Source organism: Enhydra lutris, unplaced genomic scaffold (genome assembly GCF_002288905.1).
Source record: "Enhydra lutris kenyoni isolate GAN:26980312 unplaced genomic scaffold, ASM228890v2 scaffoldscaffold12, whole genome shotgun sequence".
Taxonomy (NCBI): Eukaryota; Metazoa; Chordata; class Mammalia; order Carnivora; family Mustelidae; genus Enhydra; species Enhydra lutris.
In genome coordinates this window covers 32,603,895-32,630,493 of record NW_019154096.1, presented here as the reverse complement: position 1 = coordinate 32,630,493, position 26,599 = coordinate 32,603,895, and the positions used below count along the sequence as shown (strand labels likewise).

Sequence of the window (26,599 nt, the reverse complement as noted above, 5' to 3'; positions counted from 1 at the left end):
CTATTGAGCTCAGTCTCTGGACCAGCAGGGACAATAGCCACACTGAGGACCAGGAACATCAGCCAGCATGCTTGTCCAGGAAGTCGCCAGGCCGCTGCCCGCCCCCCTCCCCAGGCCTCCCTAACCCCTTCTGACTTTTCCCTCTAACTACTTTTTTCAGGCTGATAGTAAGGTCCAAAATGGTCACTTTGTCCTTCACCTCCTCCCTAGAGGCTCCCTGCTCTGTGCCAGACCCATGCTGGGCCCTGGGATCAGAGAAGAATCCCACACGGTCTCTCTCCCCAGGAAGGGGGCAGAGGATGAGGCAACAGACGCACAAACCACGTTAGACATCCCACGTACCGCCTGCACAGGGATGTACAGAGCACAGCGGCCCGCGGCGGACAAGGCTGGGTCTACAGGGAGAGCTGGTAGGGAAGGCTTCCTGGAGGAGGAGGAGTTGTAGTTCTAAAGTGCTCCTACACCCTGGGTCCCGTTTTGAAGGCATGATGGCCGTACGGCATGGTAGGGGCGGACAGGTGTCTTTTACAGGCTCAGAGGTGGAAGGAAGCCATGGTCTCTACCTTGGGACGTGAACTCTGGCTGCTTCTCCAGCCTGCGTGCTGTCCACTTACAGACCGTCTGCAGCAGAAGGAACCTAGGGCAGGAATGCCAGCACAAGTCATGGGTGCCCATCACTCCCCAGCCCACGGGCACCTCCCCAGTCACACCCTCCTTGCCTGGAGAATCCTCCCCAGGCCAGTCCTCCGGGAGCAAGGAAGGAGCTGGAGTGAAAGCCAGGATGACCTACCGGCCCTTCCTGGCTCTCTTCCCCCGCTCTTGCTGATACAGGGAGACCGTGACCCACGAAGGGAAGGGGCTGGTCTCAGGTCACAGAGCATGTTGGTGGCGTCTGGGGCCAGGGTGCAGCTTTCCAGTGTGAGACTTCAGAGGCTGGGACAGATTCCGCCCCCCACCCCCTCCCCGTGAAGAAGAGACCCCGCCGGTCCGTAGTGGCCCCTCACTGCTTTGGAAGTGTAATACTGAATGAGATGCTTGGGTTTTTCTTTCCAACCTGACCGTAAGCTCCTGGGGGCCGGGGTTCTGTCAGTCCCACTGGGCACCCTGCTCCAGTGCCTCGTAGGTAGTTGGCACTCGTACATGAAGTGTTGAGGCCATGAATGGGAGACCCTGTGGCAGGAGGGGTAAACACACACAGCGACCACGCCTCAGTCCCTTCCCCACTCCAGGCCTGGTTGTTTGGTCCCCACTGGACTGTGGAGGACTAGTGGGACCCCCAGGGGCAACACGGGCCCAGCCATGAAGCCGGCCACGTACCTGCCAGGACATGGTAAGCTGTCAGCCCGGTTAGGGTGGTACTTGAGCTTCCTGTGGGGAAACTGAGACCCAGAGAGCCACAGTAGTGAGCTTGCAGGGGAGTCTTGCAACCTGGGCAGGGAGCTGAGCCAGAATCTCCTGACTTCTGGGCACCCAACCTGGCCACGAGCTCCCACATCTGTAGCTCAGAGACTGACTTTTCCTGATAGCTGGGCTCCTCGGGAGCTGTGCGTGCCAGTGCCAAGGCAAACAGCAAGGGCGGGGGTTGGTGGGGGGAGTGCCTGTAGGCCCAGAGTTCCTTTGCTCTCCTGAACAGACAGGGCCAGAGCCCCAAGCAGCCAGGCCCCCTGCTCCCTTCATTGTTCCCCGTGATGGTTTCCAGATGCTGAGGAGTCACAGGTTTGGGGCTGAGCCAGGAGCGCCAGGCCAGCCCTCCCCCAGCACCCCGCCGCCACCTCCACCAGCGCCAGTCCTGCTTTCAAAGAGATGGCCCTTCCTCCCACCGCAGGCTGTCTCGGGGCTCCAGCCCGGCAGCCTCACTGTCCCCGCCGTCAGCCCAGCTCCTGGGGTAAGGAGCCCTGTGCTCCACTCCTGGCTCTGACCTTCACTTGCTATATGGCTGGGGCTACTCATTTGCCTTCTGGGTGCCTCAGTTTCCAGGGCACAGAAAGGGCATGTGGGGAGGGGGGTGGGGCAGAGAAGACAGTGTCTGAGCGACACACCTACTTTAATATCATCTAGAGCCATGGTTTGCACAGTGTGTCCCTGGGCTACAGCACCGGCAGCACCAGCAGCACAAGGAGCTTGTGAGAGATACAAAAACCATCCCGGACCTACTGGTTCCGAAACTGTAGGGATGGGACCAGCAGCCTATATTATAAGGAACCCCACCCCGACCCCCCTGCCCCGCTAGATGGTTCGGATGCAGGCCCAAGCCCGAGAAACAACCTGTACTCTAGGATTAGGAGTGTGTGGATCTTGAGTCAGGGAAATGGAATGCAGACTTCTCAGCTGTGTGGCCCTGGAAATGAGCCTTAGATCCCTGGTAAGGAAAATGGGTTGATATTCCTCCCACGGTGCTGATTAAGCGAGACACTGAGCACCGGTCAGCCAGGTTCCCACACCACTCTTCTGGCAAGGACACTCGTGAGGGCTGGGTCGTCTGGCTCATGCCGCCACGTCAGCACTCTAAAGGATCTGGCTCAGAAGCCCAGCAGAGGGGCCCGCACCCAGGCTAGGGGTGGCGAGGGCACTGCTTGCCCTCACAGGTATGAAGTGGGCCGTCATGCTGCCCAGGGGTCGTGGCCCAGAGTGACGAGACGAGCCCCCCTGGGGTGCAGAGACCAGAAAGGTCCCTGCAGGCAGGAGTGGGCAAGGAAAGTGGGCAAGGAAGCTTCCTCTGGATCGGGTGGGGAGACAAGGTAGGCCGGACAGAAAGACTGGTGTGCACAGAGGGGAATGTGAGAACGAGTACCGCTAGCCAGGAACCCCCAACCCGCCGCAGTGATGGGCACACACTCTCTTTCCTCATATGCAGCTGCCATGGGCAAGGGCAAGGACACCTCCCAAAATCAGAGTGGAGACCCTCTGGGAGGCACATGGTGCTGTGGGAGTCGTCCAGGCCTGGGTTTGGATCTACTGCTTCCTGGCTGTATGACATCAGGCAAATCTCCCCATCTTGCTGTGCCTTGGATCTCTCACCTGTAGGGATCAGAATGAAGAGGGAATGGCTGGTGGAGGTTACACTGCACACAGGCAGGACCTGTGAGGGTTTTATGGCGGGGACCCTGGGGCCCAGGGAGGGGAATGGAGCATCTGGGGACATGAAGCAGAGCTCCTCCGGAGCCATGCTGCGCTGAGCACTCTTGCCCTGGGGACAGTGGGGAAGGGATGGTTTTGCAGATGTGTGTAGTCCGCGGGTGAAGAAGTGAGGTCCACAGCAGTCTGGGCTATGGAGGTGAGAAATGGGAGGCTTCTGTCTCCTCGTGAACCATAAGGGCAGCTCCTCCTCTGCTAGGTCCCCGCCCGGAAAGGGAAGAGCACAGGTAGGTTTGTGCTGTGGCAGTGGCCATGAAAGGCCCCCATAAGCATCACATGTCCGTATGCACACCCACCCCCCTGCCCACAGCCTGTTCTCTGGTTTCCGTCTCACACCGTGGAACCACAGGAAAAGCCGGTGGTTAGCTGGGCTGGCCCATGGGAGCCTCTGAACCTCTGCTCTGCCCAAACACAGTTGCCACAGGTGGCCTCGAAACCAGTCCATGGCCTTCAGGACCTCACCTGGCAATGAGGGAATTGGACAACAGCCAACAAGACTAGATTTCAAGGCCTGCCTTTTACTTGCTTGGATAGCCTTGGACAGGTGACAAAACCTCTCTGGGCCTCCGTTTCTTCATCTGGAAACGGGGTCACAGTGAAGCCTCCTGCAGGCCAGGAATGTGGCCGGTGCTGGTGGGCAGTGGACGTTCAGCACAGTCCTTTGCTGTCTGCGGTGGCTGTGGTCCCTGAGCGACTCAGGCTCCAGCACTCACCCGTGGAAGTTTCTCAGAGGCGGACGGCTTGCCTCTCTTTCCACCCCTCTGAGGCCCGAGGAGCTGGAAGCCCAGAGAGAGGAGGGACTGGTGTGAGGGCAGAGCTGAGGCTGGAGGTCGGGCCTGCAGCCTCCCTCCAGGCAGCCGTGGAGCCCCAGCACTGGCTCTTGCCAGAGTGGCCCCAAACTGCTGACTTCAGGGTTTTACCGACCAGGACAGATCAGATTTCTTTTCTGGCTCTGGGCCACCCTCCACACCCTTCCCCCATCGCTATTTTGAGCTGAGTTCCCCTGTCCCCTCCTCCTAAGGCTTTGGCCCTTGTACCAAAGCCTCATCCCAGGTGAAGATCACCACTAGATACCCTACTGCAACCTTCCTGTCCCCAGCAGTGCCCCTAGGATTAGCGCAGAGCTTTCCTCCAGCAGGTGGGGCTGGGCTGGTCACATGTGGCTTGGCCTGGCCAGGGATGGCCTCAGATGTGGAGCTGGGTACCACCCAGCCTGGGGAAACAGTGTTGCCAGCCCGAGGTGGCCCTCCAGAGTGGTCAGTGCATCCCAGGAGGGGCGTCCTGTGAGCGGAAGAGCCCACATTGGGACCCAGCATTGCCCCCTCGTGCCAGCATGACTTCAGCCCTGGCCCTCACACTTCACCCATCATGGGCACTGCCCGTGCCTGTGTGCCCTTAGAGCCCACGTGCTCCGAGCCCCGCCTGGGACTCCGAGGGAAGCGGGAGATACAGAGGGCTCCCCGTCCCCACCGCACACATACAGATGGGTGAGAAACAAGAAGGCAGAAATGGTTAAATTCGGGATGCAGTCTCCGGTATGCTGTATCATCTCCGGCATGCTGGAGGCAGGGTCAGGGCAGGACATGACCCGCAGCCAAGCAAGTGGTGCAGACCACACAGTCCCCTGGGAGTTTGGGGAGCTGGGGCCTTCTCTGGGGGAGGCAGTGGGAGAGTTCTCAGCTAGCGCAGGAGCCTGGGACTCAGAACTGAGTCCTCAGGCAGGCAGTTAACTCTGTCTGGGATGGGGGAGGCCAGAGGGCGTGTCCTTTGAGCTTGGCCTTGAAGGATGCAGGGGCATTCCCCAGGTAGAGAAATGTTTAGGGCATCGGAAACAGCAAGAGCAGAGGCCTGGGGCAGGGGTGGGGGTGGGGAGGAGGACACAGCACTTGCAGAAAGTGATTTTGCTGTCCTCGAGTGTAGGTTTTGTAGGAGGGGGAGTAGCTGGCTGGCACTAAGGTAAGAAGGTCATCTGGGTCCCGTGGGGAAGGGGCTCAAATGCCTAAGGTGTTTTTGCCTCAGTCCTGCAGTTGGGGGTGGGGCGCTGTCCAAGGCTGCGATGCTCATTAAAATACGCTGGGGAGGCTGCCCTGCTGACCCCAGGTTGTGTCTGCAGTGGGGGAAGGGGGGGGCACAGTCAGATGGGCCACCCAAACGGGGATGTGCGGGGACCGGGAGGCCTAATCGGAACCAGCGGTTTTCAGACTCAGTAGCATCCAGCTATGGGCCGACCGCAGGCTGGTTGTGAGTCTTCCATCCATCTCCTGCAGCGGCCGCGGTGTGGGCCGCCATTCCCCGCAGGCGCACGAGGAGAGGAAAATCCACATCTTTTGCAATCGCTATGATTCGGATGTTTTTCGCCCCTTCGGACTGGCCCCTCTTCCCCTCCCCGCCCCTGAGTTCTGATCCATGCGGTTTGCTAGTGGAGGAAGGCCAGAAGCAGGAAACAGATAACTCAGGGAGGGGTTGTTCATGTGATTCAAAAGTCTTTGCTTTCCAAAAAGTTTAGCCCTGAAAGGCTTCACGTTGCCTGGCCTCGGGGTGGGGTTGGAGAGAGGGGTTTCTGCCCTGCTGTCACCAGGGCTCCTTGGGGCACAGGAAGGGAGCTAGAGGCATGTGGGGGCATGGGTGGGGTGCCTGGAGGGGCTCCTTGGTCTCCGTGTGTCCGTTTCCGCTTTCCCTTGTAGCTCGCTTCCCGCCTTCTCTAACCTCGTCCTGTCACTCCCTGGTCCTCCTCTCCCAGACTGCCCTGTCTTACTGCCCTGTCCCGAACAGGGGCTCTTGGCTCCCACCCCACCTCACCCTCCCTGTCCTTTGTAACTGATGTCTCTGCCTCCCCTTGCCCTGCCTCTCTCTGCCATACCACCGCCCCCCCCTCCTTGTTTTCCCCTCTCTCTGGGCTCTTCCCTCCTCTCCACACCCCCACTCCGTGCCCCCTCCCCAGGGTTTTCCTGAGACCTTTTCCTGGCACTGTGAAAGCTTCCATTGTTCCCGGCACTTTGACAAACCCTAGTGTTGTGGAATCAGGATGGCATTTTTGCTGCGGCTTTGGGCTGGGAACGGGGCGGGAGGGGTGACAGGAGGCTGGGCTTTCTGGGCCCATGCTGGGCTGCGGCAGGAACCCAGAAAAGGGGAGGGGGCCGGAGGGAGGCAGCCAGGACGCTTGTGCTCAGACAAGGGGGCCCTTGAGGCTCCAGAGGAAACCCAGGGTGGCCTCTTGGAGCGTCCTTCCTCCCTCCCAGCAGCCTGCAGGCTGCCCAGCCCAGCCCACCTGTCCCTCTGATCCCTGCTTGGGGTCTCCGTGGACCCTGCAGCTGCAGACACCGAGGCGGCCCTCCTGCCTGCCTCCACGGGCCATGTGTGTGGACATGTGAGTGTGGGAGTCTTTGGAGGTCCCCAAGGCAGGGAAGGAAAAGAGTGGGTCTCAGCACGGGACAGACTTGAGCCCAGAACCTGGTGCCACTGCCTACTAATTATGTCACTTAGGACAAAGTCACTGCCCCTTCCCAAGCCTCAGTTTCCTTCTCTGTCATTAGGGTTAAGAGTCCTGATTTTGTAGGGCTGTTGCATCGATTAGAGATCATCTCAAGTGTCATGCACAGGCTCCATGCCTGTCGCCTGGGAGGGGGACGTGTAGACTCTGCCTGAGGATATGGGTGCAAGAGTGTTTCTACAGGTGTGAGTCTCACTTGGGCCAGAGCTAGAAGTGTGTGGTTGACCGTGTTCGTGACTGGTGTAGGCCGCAGCTGGACAATGGGTCACGGGACTGAGCCCTTTGGAAGGCCTCACTGTGAGAACATTCCTCATCTGTCTTCCCGGAATATGCACCCGGCCTGGTGCAGACTAGGTAGTCCATAGCTGTTATTTGAATGAATGAGTGATTGAGGCAGGGTCCAGGGTCAGAGGTGGGGTCATGTTCCTAGAAACAGGCTTGTGCTCTGGTTTTCTCATAGCTATTCCGTGGAGAGGCTGTGCATAAGGAGGGAAGGATTGCTTTGGAGCTAGCCGATTGGGTTCAAGTCTTGACTCCATGGCTGTGGGATCTGGCACCTGTTGCTTGGCCTCTCTGGGCCTCAGTTTGTTCTTCTGTCAAATGCGGAGGCTGTGGTTGGGAAGCGGCTGACACATAGTAGGCGCTCATTAAATGTCGGTGTCCCAGATCCTCTCGAACAGCCCCCTCGCTTGCAGGTGAAGAAACTGGTGATGAGTGAGGGCGAGCAAGGGCCCAAACCTGGGCCTCTGGCCACAGCCCCTGTTCAACCCATGTTGGTCCACACAGCAGGGAGGGCAAAAGGGTAAGCCTGAGGAAGGAGGGGGGTCGGAAGAGGAGCATCCAGAAGTGGGGCAGTGCCTCCTCCAGGAAGGACCCCTAACATCCAGAAAGAGTCCCCAGAACCCTCTTGAACTATCCAGGAAGGGCCAGCACAGCTGCACAAATGGTCCTGGGACTATGACAGGGCCTCCTTGTGGAAGAGCATCTCAAACTCCCTAAACCCAGGGCTCTTCCTCTCTTGACTTTGGTCCCAGAGCTCCTCAGGCACCCAGCTGCAGCAGAGCAGGCAGACAGGGTGGGATGGGGAGCCGGCAAGGAGCCCATCTGGTCCCTATTTCCTTCCCCTGCTGCTCCCGGCTGCGGCCTTGCCTCTCCGCTGAACGCACCGTGGGCTGGACTCGCGCCCCACGGGAGACAGGGGAGCGGGAGTGGGGCTGCCAAGATGCACGTTGACTTACGGGGCCCGGAGAGAAAAGTGACCCTGTCCAGCAGGTCCAGCAGTCAGTGCCACTCTCATTCTGGAGATGGGGAATCTGAGGCCCAGCGGGGGGAAGGGAGGCCCCCAAGGGCACCCAGTGTGCCAGGACCCGTGCGTGATGGTACCAGCTGATCCCTGTTTCTCCGCGTTATGGCCGGGTGGGTTTCTCATCTTTGTGTCAGCCTGGCAGGGCAATGGAGAGAGTGGGCTCGAGTCAGGTGGCCTCAGTTCAAATCCAGACTCTTCCTCTTGCTGGCAATGTGGCCTTGGGCAAGTCCTTTTAACCTCTTTTTGCCTCAGTGTTCTTTTCTGAAGACTGGGACAGACCAGGCCTAACGCACGAGGCGGTGGTGTTTGTAAGAATACCAAGAGAGCCTGGCCCTGGCAAGACCTGTGAGGAGTGTGGCCATTCCTCCGTCGCAGAGCTTGGTGAGCTGCAGGCTGCCCTCCCAGGCAGGCAGGGGTGGTGTGGCCAGGGTTGGGGTGTGGCTGGGGCACAGCCAGAACCCTAGATCCCGAGAGCAGAGGCCGTGTATCCTGGGGCAGAACCTGGCATGGAGTCCTGACATGACATGAGCCTCCGCAGTCCCACCCTGCTGCCCTCTCCTGGGCACTGGGTCCCCGGGATTCTCTGCCACAAGTTACCAAGGTGACGATGTCTTCCTGCTGCCAAAGGGACTCTATCTAAAAAGGGGCCGAGGGAAGAGCAAGCTTCACCCTCAAGGCTTACTCTGGGTGGGACTCCAGGAAGCAGGGGCAGGGAAATGGACTGGCAGAATGACTAGTCAAGCTCTTATGTCATGTGACAGGTGTGGATACTTCCCAGCTGTCCTCAGTTGAGGGAGTGGGTAGGATCTAGGAGGTGGGAAGTCTGCTCCGTGGCTGGGGGCAGGGCAGCTCTTCCGACAGGAAGACCAGCATCCAGAGGTCGGCCAGTGTCCAGCACACAGGCCCCAGTGGATGCACCTGCAGGGGCAAAGCGGGGGCAAGTATGGACAGAGTTGCCATCTCCATGGGCTGCCACCTCCGTGGGAAAGCGTAGGGCGCCCCCTCGTGGGCAGGAGGGGCTGGCAGGCCAGGGAGTTGGCTGATGAGCCATCATCTTCCTCTCCATCAAAGTCATACCTACTCCTTAAAGACAATTCATTAATTAGAACAGAGAATACTGTCTCCTAAAAGCAACCTCTGAACACTTCTGACCTTTTTCCTTACAGCCTTTTTCATGCCCACTTTTCCTTTTTACGGTTTTACTTTAGGGAGTCGTTTATAGCCTATCACTTGTCCTGCTTTCTGTATAAACATTTTCCCAAACCCTTAAAAAAATTCCTCATGAGTATTTTAACGGTTCGCTGTCACTCATCCAATGAGTGTAACATCACTGAGGGAGCCAGAGCACTGGTGTTGGTATTTAGAACGTTCTAGTTTTGCACGTCATAAACCATGCTGTGATGAACATTCTTTTTTTTTTTTTTTTTTAAGATTTTTTTTTTCTATTTGACAGACAGAGTAGGCAGAGAGGCAGGCAGAGAGAGAGGAGGAAGCAGGCTCCTTGCTGAGCAGAGAGCCTGATGCGGGGCTCGATCCCAGGACCCTGGGATTATGACCTGAGCCAAAGGCAGTGGCTTTAACCCACTGAGCCACCCAGCGCCCCCGTGATGAACATTCTTGAGCACCCTGTTGGTCCCCAACTCTGATCAGTTCCTTAGGATGGTTGCCCGGAAATAGATTTGCTGGGGGAATGGACATTTCTAAAAAGTGTAAACGCTTGTTGCCTAGTCGTGCTCTGAGAATCTAGTAGGAAATACACCTGTTCAGCCCTACCCCCAGCAGTGTCTGAGAGGACCCCCTCTCCACACCTGCTGGTCGGCTTTCCTCTGCAAGAGCTGGAGTACTACAGAGGGGGAAGTGTCCTCAGAATAACCTGACCAAGACAGAGGCCCCCTCGGCAGCCTTCCTGATAGTTGTTTACCCAGCCCCCTGCTTGCATACCCCTAGTGACAGGGAGCTCACCATCTTACCATCAACCCTAAGAAATCGCATGAACTGTTGGGAAAAAAACCTGGAGCCATTCTGAGAAAGTGCCCAGATAATGTCAGCATCATCCGCCTCTCTTCCCAGGCTTCCCTGGATGGCTCCTCCCACAACCTGCCCAGCTTTGCTCTTGTGGCTCCTAGGCCCAGCTCCTTTCCCCTCCCCCACAGCAGCCATGACCGTCCACTTCCCAGGCTGCCCCATGCAGGGATTCTAGCCATGGTGTAGAAGTCTGAGGACCCAGCCCCATCTCTCAGCTCAGTCCGTGGCCTGCTGTGTGTTCTTGAGCAAGTTGCCTTGCCTCTCTGGCCCCCAGAGGCCCTGTCTGTGCTACAAGGGGTGGTGTCTGAGCGCCACTGAGTTTTGCCCGGGGTTGCTGGCTGATGTGATTCCCCAGAGGGGTATGTGGCAGGGGCCCGGGTCAAGAGAGCAGGTCAGACCTGGCACCCTTCCCAGCCAGGGCGGGCGGCCGCCCCTGCAGCGCGCTGGGCATTCAGCGTCTGTTTCATGTTGAAGTTTATGAGAAGAGGCCGGCCTTTCTGGGAGGAGGCAGGGGGAAAGTGTGGGGGGTAGAGGAGCCTTTGTTCCATCAAAAATTCCTCCTCCCTTTAGCCCTGCCTTCCTCTGTAAGCATAAACAGTGTTGGGATAAGTCCTTCCAGGAAGCGGCTCCGGCTTCTCGCTGCTGGGCTGAGAGAGCTGCCCGCTGGCCCGTCTTTCCCTCCCTGCATCATCTGCCTCTTCACCCCTACCCTGCGGGTCACTTCTCCCCTCTGCCCGCAGGGGTGCAAAAGCCACCAGGCTGGGCTGAGCAGAGGGGCTGGGGGTTTCAGCTTCATGGTGGGGATCACTTAAGGGTGACAGCAAAAGGAAGCCCAGGGTAGCCTTGTGGCAAAGCCTCACACGCCGGAAGCTGGAAGCTCTTCGGCAAGTCCTGGCCCTGCCCCATGCCTCCGTTTCACCATCTGTTAAATGGGTTGATGATATTCCTTACCCCACAGGATTATGGGAAGAGCTGAGTGGGAGGCTGACAGGCCGTGGTGGTGCCTCATAAGCGTTTGCCCTCGCTCTTCCCTCTGTTCTCTGCTAGCAGCCCCCTGCAGAGCTTCCGTGGCCTTCCTCTCTCTTTCTTGGTTCCTTTCTGAAAATTCTAGAAGGTGAAGACACCTAACGCAGTCCGTTTTTTTGCCTGCCACCTCCCCGGACCCTGGGGATAGCAAGCCCACCCTCCATCCAGGCCCCCTCCCATCTTTGGAGCTTTCCTCCCATGATTTCCACCTCCTGATCTCAGCCCCAGCCTCTGCCTCACCCAGAACGCAGCGGCTACCAGCTCCAGCAGAAAATCACCTTGCTGATGTGACCAGGGAGCGCTTGCAATGCCCAGCCAGCCAGCCAACCCTTCAGCGGCATGAATGCCTCCCACCCTTCCAGCCTCGCAGAAGGGCGGGCCCCTTCCATCCTCCCAGGTTTCCAGATGAGGAAACCAAGGCACAGAGAGGTTGAGTAACTGATGGAGGGTCCCCCAGATTGTCCCGGGCAGAGGCGGAAGGCCGTCACTGGCATCTGACTGTGACTTCTGTGCTGTGGGTCACGTTCCAAGCACGGGGGTGTCAGAGCAGGGCCCTCCCAGGGTGGGAACAGTGTGCTGAGGACCTCTGGTCCTGCAGGAGGCTGGGGCCCCCGTCCCTGGGCCCTGCCCAGCAGTTCACACTCCCTGATGGATGGCTCCAGAACGGCTGGTTTTCTAATTACACCGCGTGGTGTTGCTTCCCCACCCTCCCCTCACTCCTGCCTCTCATTTGCCGGCTTCTGTTTCTGGTGCACACTCTGTATCATCTTTTTCGTGGGGGTTTCCTTCCTGCTCGTCTCTGAAGCAGAAACCCTTTGGGAACCAAATTGTCAGCCCTGCCAGGGATCGTCACTCGGCTGGGTGCCCCCTCCCTCTGACACCCCCCCCCTCCACCGCCCTTTGCCCCAGCTGCAGGGCCTATCCGTTTCGGAATCAAGCAGTCCCCTTTCAGTCAAGGGGTCTCAAATCCTAACCCCTGGTGAGTCACTGAGTCACCCCAGGCCTACCTGTCATTTCCTTTTGAATGGAGGTGCCTTGGAGAATGGAGACACTAGGGAAAGAGTTCACATAGTACTTCTTTCAGGATTATGAGGAAGGGGGGCCACTGGATCTAGAGTGGCTTAGATGTTGACATTCCAGGCACCAGGTAGGAAAGGTAGCCCTGGGAGGGGTTAGAGGGCTTACCGCACACCCACTTGCTTGAGACCAACAGAGCTCAAAGTGCCTTCCGAGGCATAAGTTGACTCCTGCACTGCAGTGCGCCTGGAGCCTGGACGCTGAGGGCTCCGCTTGGCATGACCAGCCTCTCTCCCTGACCTGCCAGTGCCGAGAGCCAGCCCTGTCTTAGCGCTGAGACTGAACCTCCTCCCCAGGATATCATGGCTGGCAGGAAGGCCAAGAAAGATCCAAAAGACATTCGGCTGCAGGCCCAAGAGATCAGGACAATATTCTTGTCACTTTCTAGATTTAGATTCACATACTCAGCACAGATGTCCCTTTTTAGTGTTTTGCTTGAAATTCTAGTAGGCTGTCACCAAGTGGTGGTACTGGCTCCCGGGAATAAGACATGATTCCCAGAGGTAGCAATGATCACGTTGTGTGCTGCTGTTGTTCTGTGTTCGTAAATTGTAATAATAACTAACACCGCTGTTTTATGTATCGGGCACTGTTCTAAGTGTTTCCTGCGTATTATCTCAGTTAATCCTCAGAACAGTCTTATATGGTAGTTCCTGTCATTATTCTTGTGAAGTAACTTGCCCAAGATCACAAAGCTAGGATTGGGATCCAAAGTCTGTGTGCTTAGCCTTTATGCACTCCTTCGTACATGGGCAATTACCCAGAGGAACATTACTGTAGAAACAGATCACCTTGTAGTAAGCATAATGACACATGGGTTCCCGGAGGCTCTCGTTACAATGCAGATTCTAATTCAGTAGATGTAAGGTGAGGTCTGAGAGTCTGCATTTCTAACAAGCTCCCAGGGAATGCCACGGACACAGTCTAGGACCCACACTTTGAAGAGTGCCGACATAGAACCTGTGTTTAAGCCTGTCTCAGACCCGGAGCGTGCAAGCCCCGAAGATACGATGTCAGTGCAGGGAGCCACTGGTCGGAATGGAGAGGACCCTCCTTGGCCCCAGCTGATGGTCACCACTGAGATTTCTGGAGCAATGTGGTCATAGTTCTAGATGACATCTTCCGTTTTCAAACACTGGGGTAACGAATCCAACTTTATAAAACACTGTGCTGCTTGTACACAAGTGTTCATAGCAGTATTATTCATAATAGCCAAAGATTAGAAAAAACCCACATGCCTGTCATCTAATGACCAAGTAGATAAAACACGGCCTAGCCGTGTGATGAGATGTCATTTGGCAACAAAATGGAATAAAGTACTGATAGGTGCTACTCCCTGGATGGAGGTTTAAAGCATTACACGGGGGTGCCTGGGTGGCTCAGTGGGTTGGGCCTCTGCCTTCGGCTTGGGTCATGATTTCAGGGTCCCGGGATCGAGCCCCGCATTGGGCTCTCTGCTCAGCAGGGAGCCTGCTCCCCCCAACCACCGCCTGCCTCTCTGCCTACTTGTGATCACTGTCAAATAAATGAATAAAATCTTAAAAAAAAAAAAAAAAAAAGCATTACACAGACAGAAGCCAGGCCCCACAGGACAATTATTGTATGACTCTTCTGGATGGACTAGTTACAACAGAGAAATCTATAGACTGGTGGCTGCCCAGGGCTGGGGAAGGTGAGACGGTGGAGATATTCTGTCGAGTGACTGTTAATGGATACAGGGTTTCTTTCGGGGGAGTATGACAGAATGTTCTAAACTTTGCTTGTAGTGATGGTTGTTAGACTTGGTGAGTATCCTGAAACCCATTGAATTGTATACCTTACACGGTTGAAATGTGGGGTTTATAAGTCCTATCTCGCTAAAGCTGTTTAAAACAAAAAGGAAAAGAAACACCATGCAGGAGAGAACCAGTCTCTTCAACAGATGAAGTGCAGTTACAAATCAACAACAAAAATAACAAACCCCAGCAGAAAATAAAGATCACCAAGGACATACACCAAGACTCAGCAAAGGAAACACGACGGTTCTTAAATGCGTGGGGAATTCTCTGTTGTTCGTGATAAAAGACATACACATCAAAGCCACTCTGAGAAGATTTTCTACCTCTTAGATGGGCGACGGCGGAAACTTCCAGCAAGGAGATAGGACGTTAAGTTGGTGCCCCTGCATTGTGGTGCGGTGGAAGCTGGGACTAACTCGTCATTACCTTTCACAATTGAAAGTGCACGTACCCCACAGTTTTGCTTCCGAGCATCTGTCCCGCAAATGTCCTCTCCCATGTGCAAAATGTGACACCCACCCCCCACACACCCACACAATTATTCATCATAGGGTTGTCTGTACACCAACCCGGAAGCTCTGTAATGGCACTGGGCAGACCCTGGAGCTCCTGGAGACTCCACACCGGTACAGCCATTAAACACGAGTCAGTAGGACTGTGTGTCCTGATTCGGGAAGAAGATATACCATTATGTATCTTATAATAATAATAATATGCCCGAGCTAGATTATGAAGTGAAACAGGGAAGGCACAGAACCAATGCCTGGTGTGCCCATGGAGCGAGGGACAAGGATGCATGTGTGTCTGTGTGTGCTGCGTGGGTCTGTAAATGCAGAGCCCACCTCCGGGCTGGTGGGAAGGAAAGGGAGGTGGCCTCCAGGAGGGGAGCCGGTGGCCGAGCCCCGGGGGAGGGGAGACACCCCTTTGCTGTACCCCAGATTGCATACTTGTGCCCCTGTTGTCTCACCAACGACCATGCAGACCACACCTCCAGAGGGGACAGGGCATGCCAGAGATCACCTGTGTGCAGGTGCATGGAACTGCTAGCTGCCTTTTTATGCTGTGAGTCAGAGAAGTCATTCCTGGCCATGGTCTCGTACTTTGTTCCCTGAAATCTAGAAAAGATGTGAATCGCCCACCACCTCCTGTTCTCTGACTCCCTGTGTGGGTCTCCTAGCCTTGGGATTCCCGTGTGTGTGTGTGTGTGTGTGTGTCTCTGTGTGCGCGCACGCTCTGGGGGTGGCCTTGGCATTCTCTGGGTGGGGTGTAAAGTGCCTTACCCTCTGCCTGCACAGGGAAGACTGTGGGGATTCTGTAGGGACATCATTTTGGCCTGGTGGGCCCCAATGCCCTGTGTTTGCTTCCTGTCCTCTAGGCTCGCCCCAAAGGCGAGGGTCTGACCCCGTACCAGGGCAAAAAGCGCTGTTTCGGCGAGTACAAGTGTCCCAAGTGCAAGAGAAAATGGATGAGCGGGAACTCGTGGGCCAACATGGGGCAGGAGTGCATTAAGTGCCACATCAACGTGTATCCGCATAAGCAGGTGAGCGGGGCGGGGCTTGGGGGGAAGGAGGTGGTGGCCAGAGGGGCTCTCATGAGGGCCTGGGGGCTGACCTGGATCGTTATTGGGCCTCAGCTTACACCTGCATATGACAAGGATGAGACCAGACCTCTCCAAGCTGGCCCTTTGTCGGTCTCCTCTGAAATGGGAGTGAGAGGTCACCACTTCCCTGGGAAGGGAAGGAGGTTAAAGGGGCGAGTTCAGCAAGACCCTGAGACTGCAGACGCAGGCGAGTTCTGAAACTAATGAGCTCGGGGTGCTGCTGCGGGCTGAGCGGGAATGCGGGGGCAACAGCGTGCTGCGGAAAACACGTCTCCTTCATTTGCTCACCCGCAGCTCCAGTGTTCCAGGCACCACACGTGGGGCTGGTGGCCAAGGTGTATATGGACATGTTGGAGGGTCGGGGGGTGGCAGACGTGGTGAGGCAGCTCGTCCCAGGGAGGATCCACTCACTGCAGGCTGCAAAGAGGAGGTCTGTTTACTCTGGGACCCGAAGGATGGGAGGAAGCCAGACCTGTCACAAGTGGGGGACAGCAATCTCAAGAAGACCATACAGCAGGTGCAAATGCCTTGTGGCCTTATGGGCTTCAATACTCAAGGCCCAAACCTCAGTGAAGTATCAGGAGAACTGAACAAGAGGAATGGCGTGGGAAGCTGAACGGGGTGCTTCCCAGCCTTGGGGGCCACTCGAAACCCACAAGCAATAGAGCTTTCTGCTTTATTTTGAGATGACTCTTCTGATGTATGCAGAGAGAGACTAGTCGTGGTATAGCTGGGTGGTCAAAAGTGAGGAGACCAGTGGAAAAGTCATGGCTATAGTCCCATGCATGCTGGGAAGAGGGGTGGCCTTGGACCTGGGTCAGACGCAAAGTGTCCCTGTGTTGGATGTGGAAAGTGAGGAAGGGGCAGGAACCCACGAGAACGGTCATCAGCCTGAGTTGATGGAAGTGGGCTTACTGGGGTGGGCAACCTGGGCTGTAGGCAGGCCAGGGTAAGACCCAGGTGTCCCAGATAAAACCAAGAGTTCTTTGAAACACATGTTACATTTGAGATGTGTCTGGAAATCTAAGTCAAAATGTCAAGAAGGCAGTTGGATTTGTTATGTTGAAGCTCATATGAGAAGTCAAGGTGACTCCTACATACTTGGGTGTCATTGACCTTAAGGTATTCAAGAAGTGGATGCGATTTCCTGCAGAATGTAGACGAAGTGGAGACAGAACTCCCCAGACTATGTATTGCAGAATCCCAGCACTGAGGGGTCAGATGGAGGAGAAGTCCATCAAGGAGGAGAACTAGGGGGTGCAGAGTCCTGGGGTCAGGGCATGCCACCTGAGGGGACAGGTGAGGCTCACGTAGAGATGTCAGGGATCATGGCCATGGAGAAGTGCCTTGGGGATTTGGCACTAAGGAGGTGGTCCTCAAACTTTCTGGGGCATCACTTTGACCTGGAGACCTTGTTGAACTGCGGCTTGGGTCTGCGAGCCTGGAAGTCAATACCCTGCAGGTTAGGCATAAGTGCGGAGTGGGGATGTGGATTCACAGCGACCCACTGGCTGGGGCAGTGGCCACGGAGCCATGACGGGGGAGGGAGGGGTTGGTGGGGCTGGGCTGCAGCAGGAATACCTTCACTGTCCACTCCCTTGAGGGGGTCTGACTGTAGAGAGCAGCAGAGCGATGGGGCAGTCGCTGCGGTAACACAGATGGCATTGAGGCAGGTGTGATGGAGATGGGAAGAGTTCACGTGTGTTACAGGTAAGTGAGAAGGAGCCAGAAGGAGGCAAAAGGTTGATGATGCAGGGACAGGAGGGCGATGCCTTACCATGGGCACAGGAGGGAGGGACATGGGGGTGGTTAGGGAGGTTGGTGGGTTTACTGGTGCAGAGAAGAGGGACTTCCCTTCCAAGTCTTCTGTCTTCTCAAGAGAAATGGGACGGGAGGTTTTCAGCTAGATGTGAAGGCGAGGAGGGGTAGGGTGGCCTTGGGGAAGGAAGAAGGAGGAAGTGGGCCTCCCAGAGAGATTGAACTGCGTTCCCAGCCCAGGGAGGTGTGAGGTCATAACTGTCACCAGCGCTGCCAGCCTGGTTCTATGACTTGCTTCAGCGGGGGTCACGGGGCAGGGGCAGGAGCAGGCCAGAGTCTGTGGACAACGTTACAGGGCAGAGGTTCGCCAGGACTGCGGTTCTGAGGGTAGAAGGCTGTAGAATTGGTGTGTTTGCAGAAGTGTGATGGTGGGTGATCCTGGGGAACCAGGGGGGCCCCGATGGACAGGGAGGTCGGGGGGGCTGCCCAGCACAGAGAGCGGTGTTCTGAAGAAGACCACATCCAGGGTGTGGCCAAGGGGGCCGCCAAGGGGGCAGTGGGAGAGGTCATGTTGATGACATTGTAGGGGCATTGAGGAACCAGGGCTGGGGCCAGTCTTCCCTGTGGAGGCTGAGTCACTAAGGATGGTGGGAGCAGGGGTTGGGGGTCTGGTGGAGGCAGGATGGAAAGGGAGGTGGACTTTGAGGCTCTTGGGGAAGGCACTGATGTTGGCTGAGCTCTGGGGAGGGTGGAGGGGACTGGGAGGGAGTGGCTGAGGCGGGGGGGAACAGCGTTTGCAAAGTGGGGAGGCCAGGGTCAGGTACAGAGCATTGGAGGAGCTGAGGGGTGAAGCAGAGGTCGGAGGTGGGGGCCAGGCTGCATGGGGCTGGCTCTGAAGCCCTGGCTTGGAATTTGGTCTTTATTCTACCAGGAGCACGGCCAGGGGTGCGGCAGGGGTGGGGTAGAGAAAGGAGGGAGCCATCTGAGCAGACTCTTGTGGTGGAAACATTTTGTGATTTCATGCCCGTCATACTGGCTTCCACTGCCTCTGTTTGCAGACCCTCCCTAGCCCCCCCCCAAACCCCAGGGTTTCTGTGGTTCCCATCAGCCACACTGCATCATGTGGACAAACAGACTCAAAACTGGCCATGGTGGTCCAGTGAACAGGGGTCTCCTGGCCCACATGCTAATGGCATCGAGGGGGGAGACCGAGGCCCAGCAGTGCCAGGACAGGCCTGATGACCCATTGGGTAGGCCTGGTGTTGTAGGAACATGTCCAGGGTCTGGGGCCAAGGGTGGGCAGTTTAAAGGAAACATGGTGTCCTGGTTCCTGATTTCCTGCCAATTCCTGAGAAGGTCTGAGATCCCAGTCCAAAAACCCCTTCTCCCCTGTGTTGAATTAAGAGCTCACTCGCCTTTGAGCTGAACTCTGCTCTCACAGGGGCCCTCTCCTGGGCTCCATGTGCTTCTCACCTGGCCCTTCTCCCTCAGGGAGATTACAGGCGGGCTGGGGAGGGGGGGTGCCCTGAGAGGAGGACTTGGGAGTCCCCACCCCCCAGCCCCCCCGTGGTGGAGAGGGGCTCCTTTACTTCTCCTGCCGCCCCCCCCCCCCCCACTGAGCTCTGACCTGTATGGCATCCATCCCCTGAGAACCCTCCACTTTCCCTCTCCTCCTTCCCCTGCCACATCTGTTTCCCGTCAGCCTCCAGCTGCAGCTCCCCTGCCCCCCAGGAGAAGAAAACACTGAAGGGCCTTGCCTCCCTGCTGGGGGTGGGGACAGCCCTGGGGTGATCTATCCCAGCAGCTGGAGGTTTTCCTTCGCTGGAGGGGAGTAGTCCTGACAGCATCCCCCAGCTCCTCCACTCAGCGGAGCCCGGACCCGTGGAGGGCAAGGGCACAGATGGGGTCATGGCTAAGGAGGAGGGGTGGTGAGGATATGGCAGGAATATTTCCCCGGGGACTCAGCTAGCTCCCCTGCCCGCCGCCCGCCCCCAGTCCTCCATAGTATTAGCGATAGCAGCAATAAGTCATTGTGGGAATACTGGTGGACACTGCATGTAATTATCTTATTTACTCTTCACAACCCCTTATCAAGTACGTACTCTTAGTTACCCCATTTTATAGAAGAGGAAGTTGAGGCACAGAGAGGTTAAGTAGCTTCTAGAGGTCACACAGCCATTATTAAGTCTTGCAGAGCTCTTTATGACTATAAAGTGCTTTAAGGCAGTCGTCTCGTTTCTTGCTATCTCTGTCACACACACTCTCTAAGTGTTCTTAACCTTCCACCCAGCTTACAGAAGGGGGTGTTGAGGTTCTAGAGCAGAGAGCTCTTACCCAACAGCCCTGGGTAGATAGAGGAAGCTGCAGGCCCTTGGGCAAGACCCTTACTGTCTTGGAGCCTCGGTTTCCTCATCTGTAATATATGAGGATAGTAATAGTCTCCTTGTAGTGAGGTTGTCCAGTTAGGTGGTACGGTCTGCATGGCCATGCTTTGTGGAGTGTAAACCATGGGGGCGGGGGTGGTGTGGGACCTGCCTCTTCTGGCCTCTCTGGCCCCACCCAGAAGACTGGTTCAGGGGGGTGCCCTGGCTAGCATGGAGAGTTGGGGAGGAGAGCTGGAAACCAGGCCAAGTTTGACCTAGGGGAGGGGAGACTTGAGGACTGCCCCTCTCAGACCTGTGGGAGCCCCTGTGTGGCAGTGATGATGGGGGGGAGGGATGGGGAGCCAGATTTTAGCTCCAGGTCAGGAAGCCCTTGTTAGAGCCAGGCAGCTTGGCTGGCAGGGAGCTCCCAGCCCTGGCTTGCAGGCCAGGCTGCGGGCTGCTGTCGGTCTTCCTGAGATGCCTGGGAGAGCAGGTCCGGGGGGCCTTCCTGGGCCTCTCAGCTTGGAATCACAGCTTCAGTGCCCCTTTCCCTGGTGGTGCCCCCCCCATCAGTAATTACAACAAACAATGTGAGGAGCTCTGCTCTTTCTTTTCATTGAGTTGTAACAACAACCCCATGAGAAAAGTGTTGCCAACGTCCCCTTTTACAGAGGGGGAGATGGACAATAGGAGGGACCAGGTGGCTTGCCCAAGGTCACACAGCTTGGAGGTTGTTCAAGCCCCTGTCTGACACAAAGCTAAACTCTTCCTCCTCTCCCCTGGCCAGGAAAGCTGGTCATGTTAAGGCCCCTTGGACGAGGCCAAGGCTCCTGTCCATTTTGCAAGCCTTCTCTGGGTGGCTTTAGGCTTAGAAGCACATAGATGGGTTTTGTGACCCTCAGACCTTGGACCTTGGCCTTCTGTCATCTCTGTGCTCTCCTCCTGGAGGTTTGGGGCTCTTCCATTTCCCAGACTGCTCTCAGTGTCTGCTTCGGACTGGGGATTGCATGACGGGCCCGAAAAGCCCGTGTACTGCTTTGGGGAAGATTACAGTCTGCCCGTGGCTTCCCTCCAGGACCATCTCCGGTCACAGCCACTGACATCAAGGTCCGTGGCCCCACAGCAGCCTGTGCTTCCTGCCCCCTCTCCTCAGCATGTAGGTCCCAGCTGTCCCTGACCAGCTTCTTCTACATCCCCCCACATCTAGGCAGGGGACCCTTCTGCAGGTGGGGGTTCTGGGCAGGGGCTTCGACCACCAGCCAAGAAACTCTGTGCCTCAGGAGGTGTGCCTAATAGCCTCCACAAATTTTCCAGGGAAACAAGTCTCTGCTGGCTTTTGTGAGCCAGGATGGGAGGGAAAGAGGGAGCAGGAAGCTCCTTATGTCCCAGAAGTGCTATCCTGCGTGCCTAATGGTGCCTAGTTTACAAACATCTAGACATCCAATTCCTCCCACTGCTCCACAACTGAGGTGCGATGAGGGCCCACTTTCCAGATGCAGAAACTGAGGCCCCCCTGAGGTCACAAAGTGCATGAGTAGCATCACAGGTCTGGCAAGCCACCTCCCTTCTCTGGGTCTCAGTTTCCCTGTTAGGACACAGTGGAGTTCTGCTCCTTTGGCCACTCAACCGACAGGGCAAGGACTGTGCCAGGCCCTGGGGTGAGGGGCACTGGCTGCTAACCTCACAGAGCCAAGAGCGCATTTACCCCAAGCCCGAAGCATGGCAGTGACATGTAGCCTGGGAAGGAGTGCCGAGTGTGCTGGAGGTTAGGAGACATGGGCTTGGGTCCTCCCTGCTCTGGGCCTTGGCTTTCCTCATCTGGGTGATGTCTGTGCACCACCGTCCTGCCTGTGTCCTGGGCTTTCATGAGCTTTGGGGGTGGCTGCTCTGACAGTCCAGGGGGAAGCCAAAGTGGCATCCAGACCTTGAGGGTCCAAGAGCCCCTCCTCCCTGGGCTATGCACCTGCCACAGGCCAGAGGCAGGCAGGGCCCGGGTCCCTAGGGAAACAACCTCGGTGACTCCAGGCTGTGTCTGGGCACCCCCACCCCTGTCTATCTTGTGCTCTCTCCATCCCTCTCTCTGCATCTGTCTCACTCTCCCTGCTTCTCTCTGTGTTCCTGTCTTTCTCTCCACTTCCCCTTCCTCTCTGCAGAGACCCCTGGAGAAGCCCGACGGCCTGGACGTGTCCGACCAGAGCAAGGAGCACCCCCAGCACCTGTGCGAGAAGTGCAAGGTGCTCGGTTACTACTGCCGCCGCGTGCAGTGAGCTGCCCACCATGCCCGCAGCCACCCGCCCAGCGGCCGCCCGGGACGCCGCTCCCTGTGCCTCTCCGCGTTGCCGTGTGTCCTGCAGCCTTACACGCCTGGGCGGGGGTGTCTTAGGTTCTCGTCTGATGTGTGTTGCCAAACAGTGTTATGGACGTGGCTGCCCCCACCGAATGCTGGGGCTCTCTGCAGGTGGGCCTGGGGTCTGTGTGGAGGGGACAGGGGTAAGCAGAGGTCAGCACCCAGGACCCCATAAAGCCCTTGGTGTCCCCTGCCGGCGGTCTTCCTCTGAGACTCCCTTTGGGGTGAGCAGCCTTATATTGGCCACAAGTGCACTAAATGTACTGTGAATCCCAAAGCCTGCAGGGGACTGTCTCCCCAAGACTAGCCAGGCCTCCTTCTCTGCCCACAACCTTCCAGTTTGCCATGTGTGCAAAGCCACTCTCAGAAAAGCCCTATGTTTGTGTCCTGTTTGAGTCAGCAATCCTGGCGAGCTGACCCCTGTTCTAGCAGCTGCTGGGGAGTGGACATCTCTGCCCCCTGCCCACCATGAGCCCCAGACCCCACTGCCTGTGATGTCATTAGCATTGCGTACCCTAGACCCAGAGGTCAGGGACAGGGAGGCGCTGAATGTTGGCTAGTGTCCCACAGTGTGGCCTGGGACACATCAGACAATGCCTCTCCCCGCCCCCACCACACACTTTCCCCACTTGGGATTAGACTTTGTGCTTGGATTGTGTCAGGCCCCTTCCCTACCCTTGTCCTTCACCCACACCTACACCGGGGTCCACCCCCTGATCGAGGCCGTAGGGCCCGGTGTGGAAGGCCCTCTGGCAGGACAGACACAGGCCTGGTGGTCTGGAGACCACCCTAGGTTCATGTGCCAGCCCTGCTGCTCACACACTACGAGGCCTCAGGAAGGACTTCTCGACTCTGGCCCTCAGGGCACCCGCTAGTTACGTGAGAGAGGGTCTCCAGGGTGCGCAGGCCCAATTCGGTTCCAGTGTTGTGGGGTTCACATGAAGCTTTGTCCGGAGAGGCCCACCAAGCCCCACACTGCACATGGTCACCCATCACTCACTTCGAACAGAGCTGAGGGATGCTGGTCCTCCCCTGTCACCACCTGTAACCCCTGCCCTTCCTGATGTCCCCATCCCACCTCTGCAAAAATGAGGGAGAAGAATCCCCCTCACGCGAGGCCAACCCATCGTAAGCTACAGAACCTCTCTTTTATAAAATGGGACAATGATTTCCTACCTCCCAGGGGAGCAGGGAGGCCTCTGGGCAAGTCATGTTGGTCAGGGAGACCACTGTCCCGGCTGGCGGGAGAGATCACGCTCGCCTCTCTGCTCTCTCCCCTGTGAGAAGCCCTATTTTTACTGTCCCATCATCCCTCCTTTCTCCCAGGGAGAGGGAGAGAGCCGGCTGGCGGGACCAGGTCCCTTGGTTTTGCCCCAACATTATGGCCTCTGTGGAAAAACAAACAAACAAACAAACAAAAAATTCAGACCGTGCAATGGGCCTGAAATTCAGTGTTTACCATGGCTCAAGGTCACCCAACTGGGGCCTGGTCGCCTTTTGTTTTCAAATGAAAATGCTGTGTACAACTGAGGGGTTAGAGGGAAGTGATAACCAGGGGTCCAGGGAGCAAGTTGAAGAGATGGTGTGAGTGCGTTTGCAGCCGGGGAGGGGGGCGGGGGGCGGGCCTGCAGGGGAGATGTGGGGGGGGCGTGCCCTCTGAGCACTTAACAAGAGGCTATTTGCTCCAGCTTGAGCCCGTGGCCACCTCCGCGCTGCCCACAGGGGCAGAGGGCCCCGCAGCCAACTGTGAACACCCTACCTCCCACTGGGAGTCCCAGTGGGGACTGTGCCGCCGAGGAGTCCCTCCCAGCGTCCCCTGTCTTCTCCATGGTGGCGAGGGGGGCTGCAGCCATCCCGGCCCAAGGATCTCTGTCCGCAAGGAGAAGCTGTCACTCTCAGTCACCCTGGTGCAGTGCGGAAGGTGCTGTCCGCAGTGGTGGGCGGTGTGAGGGTGTCTGCTGTGAGGACCAGGACCCAGCCCTTCCGGGGACCGGGCCCCGGGAGACCCAGAGCCTGCCAACCGTGCTGCAGTGGTGAGGGCAGCCCACACCCTAAAAAGAACGAAGGCTCCAGACTGCTGAAGGCCGGGACCTTCCCCGGGGCCAGTAGGAAATGGGATATCCCCCCAAAGTGACCTTCCCAGTAAGCCTGTCTACCCTCTGTGCAGAGCTGGCCGAGGTGGGGGCTGGGCCCTCTTGCCCAAGGCAGCCCCTCTCTGCACTGCCCACCCCTGCATGGCTCTGGCTGAATATGGGGGCTCTCTGTGGGCAGCCCCGGCCGGGTACTGTGAGGATTAAGTGCTCAGAGGGCCCGAGAGCCCGGGAGACAAGAAAGTGTGTGGCTTGTATGTTCAAAAGGGACAATCGCCTGCAGTTAGTAGATCTGGTGACCTAGTTGAGAGATAACGGCGTTTAACCCGTATGAAGTATTCGATAGTTCTACTTGTGAATTTGTATTTATTTTGAGTTATACTTGACACAGAATTCCTTTTTTTTTTTTTTTTAAGAAAAATACTATGTGTGTATTTTGAAAAAAAAATCATAGATGTTAAAATTTCTTCTGGTTACCAATTTTTCTCACAACACTGAATTTGTTACCTTCTCCCGAAAAAAAAAAAAAATCTTCACGGTGATCTTTGTCTGTATATATTTGAGGGCCTTTTTTTTTAAAAAAAGAAAAAGAAAAAGAAAAATATAATTGTTTGATTTTTGAGATTTAAAAAAAAAGAGAGGCATTTTCAAATCTTCGGAGCTTTCAGGAGGGCACTAGAATATCAAATGAAGATGTCTGGAAGTATTTTTGCAAACCTTCTGTTTGAGCTGCAAGAAAATATTTATGGTGAGAACTTTTCTCTTTTTTCCTGTTGTTGGGTTTGTTGGTTTTTTTTTGTTTGTTTGTTTCATTTTGTGTTTGGTTTGATTTTTTACTATGCTTTGATCTGTAAAAAGTATGCAACTGAACTACATTAAGAAGGAAATATTGTCTACATAGAATATTATATGAAGTTGGTACATAATTCTGATGAGGAAAAAAAAATCTTTGCAATTCTTTAAGCCATATTGTTATTCTGTGTTGTTTTCCTTGGATGAAAATATCAGTATTATGTAGCCAAGCATATTATTCGAGTGCTTAGACTTATTAATATGTTCGTGTCCTGTATTTATACATGTGTGTATTTTTGAAAGTATTGCTTTTTTTAAGGGAAGCTATTATTAGATAATGTAGCCAAAAAGGGAATAGTGACCCCTTTGAGCCTCTCCAGCTGAGGGTAAAAACACAGCATTGTAATCCATTCTTTTGCACCTTCTTATTATTATCTTGTTATTATGGTTATTAACTTTGGGGGGGGGCAGGGAGTGGGCCAGGGGATGAGGGGGCCTCACAGTATTACACAGCCGGCTTAGGTGACTCACCAGCCCCTCCGTGGTTGGCCAGCTCCAAAGATGGCCTCCTTGGCCTGGTGGAGGGCTCCGGTCAGCAGGGCCCAGGAGGGAAGAGGAAACAGGAGGTTGACTTCTCCATGCCCCTCTTTGGAGCTTTGTCATCTGAGCCACACCTCTGGACCCCATGCTCTTTGAACTGGGATGTGCCAACCAGAGCCCTTACACCTGCCTCCAGCATCAAATAGACTTGAATCTACTCTAAATGCATATTTAATCCAACATCACTACATTGTAGCCCAGGACAACAACTAAACTGAAGTGTGGGAGGCGTTCCAGCCTTCAGGGAGGTGGCTGAGCCGTCCCCAAGGGCTGGTGGCAGAAGGGCCCATCGCCATCTGTTGCCAACCTTGCCGTCGGACCTCCTCACTCCCGTGTGGTGACCCTGTCCATGTCTGTATCTGTTAATACGTGTGTGTCCAGCTAAAAAGACAAACAGAACCCGTGGGCCCGGCTCGGAGGGTGCATGGAGAAGGCTCCCGGTCTCTCCGAAGGGCTGCCCTCGGGATGGCATTCCGTTGTGTGCCTTATTCCTGGAAAATCTGTATACAGCTTGCCTATAGCAATATAGCCTTTTCATGCTGTATTAAAAGAACTTTTAAAAGCAAGAGTGGTTCATGGGTTTCCTTGTTTACGCAGAGCATCAGGGGGAGCTGGACGTCGTCACAGATGCGTGAGGCCAAGCCGGGTGGGAAGGACTCCGAGCTGCCTTTCTCCTGTCCCAGGTCTGGGTCACCTCGTCCTTGCCCTGTCTCCATGCCATTGATTTGCCTGCTCCCAGCCCCTCTGCCCCCAAGTGGACACTCTCTCCAGACTCAGGGCCCTTCCCAACTCAGGCCCAGACTGGGCGAGATTGTCAGCACATTAGGTCACACGTTAGCTCAGCAATGGGACTCCCGGGTGACCATATATAGGAGTGAATCTTCCTTGGAGGCAACAGCCCCGGGCCCCACCGCCCGTGGCCACACTTGGCCCTCTTGCCAGGCCCAGGATTTGGGCCTCAGACCCTAGGCATCACCCAATGGGCAATCGGAAATGTCCAGGCCCCCTGGGAAGTCCCCAGGAGAGGGAACAGAGGATCTTTCTTCTGAACGAGCCAGGATAAGGCCAAGCTGTCACAAGGTGGGGCTTTAGCTGAGAGCCACGGACGGGAAGCCATGGATCTTGAGAAGCTACCCACACATGGAGCCCCTCGGACCGGGGCCAGTGCTCTGGTCCCTCTCAACCTTGCTATTCCTCGGAATCACGATGGGC

General features: G+C 56.1%; 1 protein-coding gene across 1 annotated transcript in view; it reads left to right on the top strand.

The window, feature by feature from the left end:
* The window catches only part of LOC111145305 (zinc finger CCHC-type containing 24), a 58,309-nt gene extending 34,800 nt beyond the window's left edge, over positions 1 to 23,509 (top strand). The window contains exons 3-4 of the mRNA XM_022500143.1: positions 15,213 to 15,377; positions 21,712 to 23,509. Of these exons, the coding sequence (XP_022355851.1) occupies positions 15,213 to 15,377; positions 21,712 to 21,825 (279 nt within the window). The 3' untranslated portion in view covers positions 21,826 to 23,509. The remainder of the gene's footprint in view (positions 1 to 15,212; positions 15,378 to 21,711) is intronic.
* Positions 23,510 to 26,599: the final 3,090 nt, after the last annotated feature.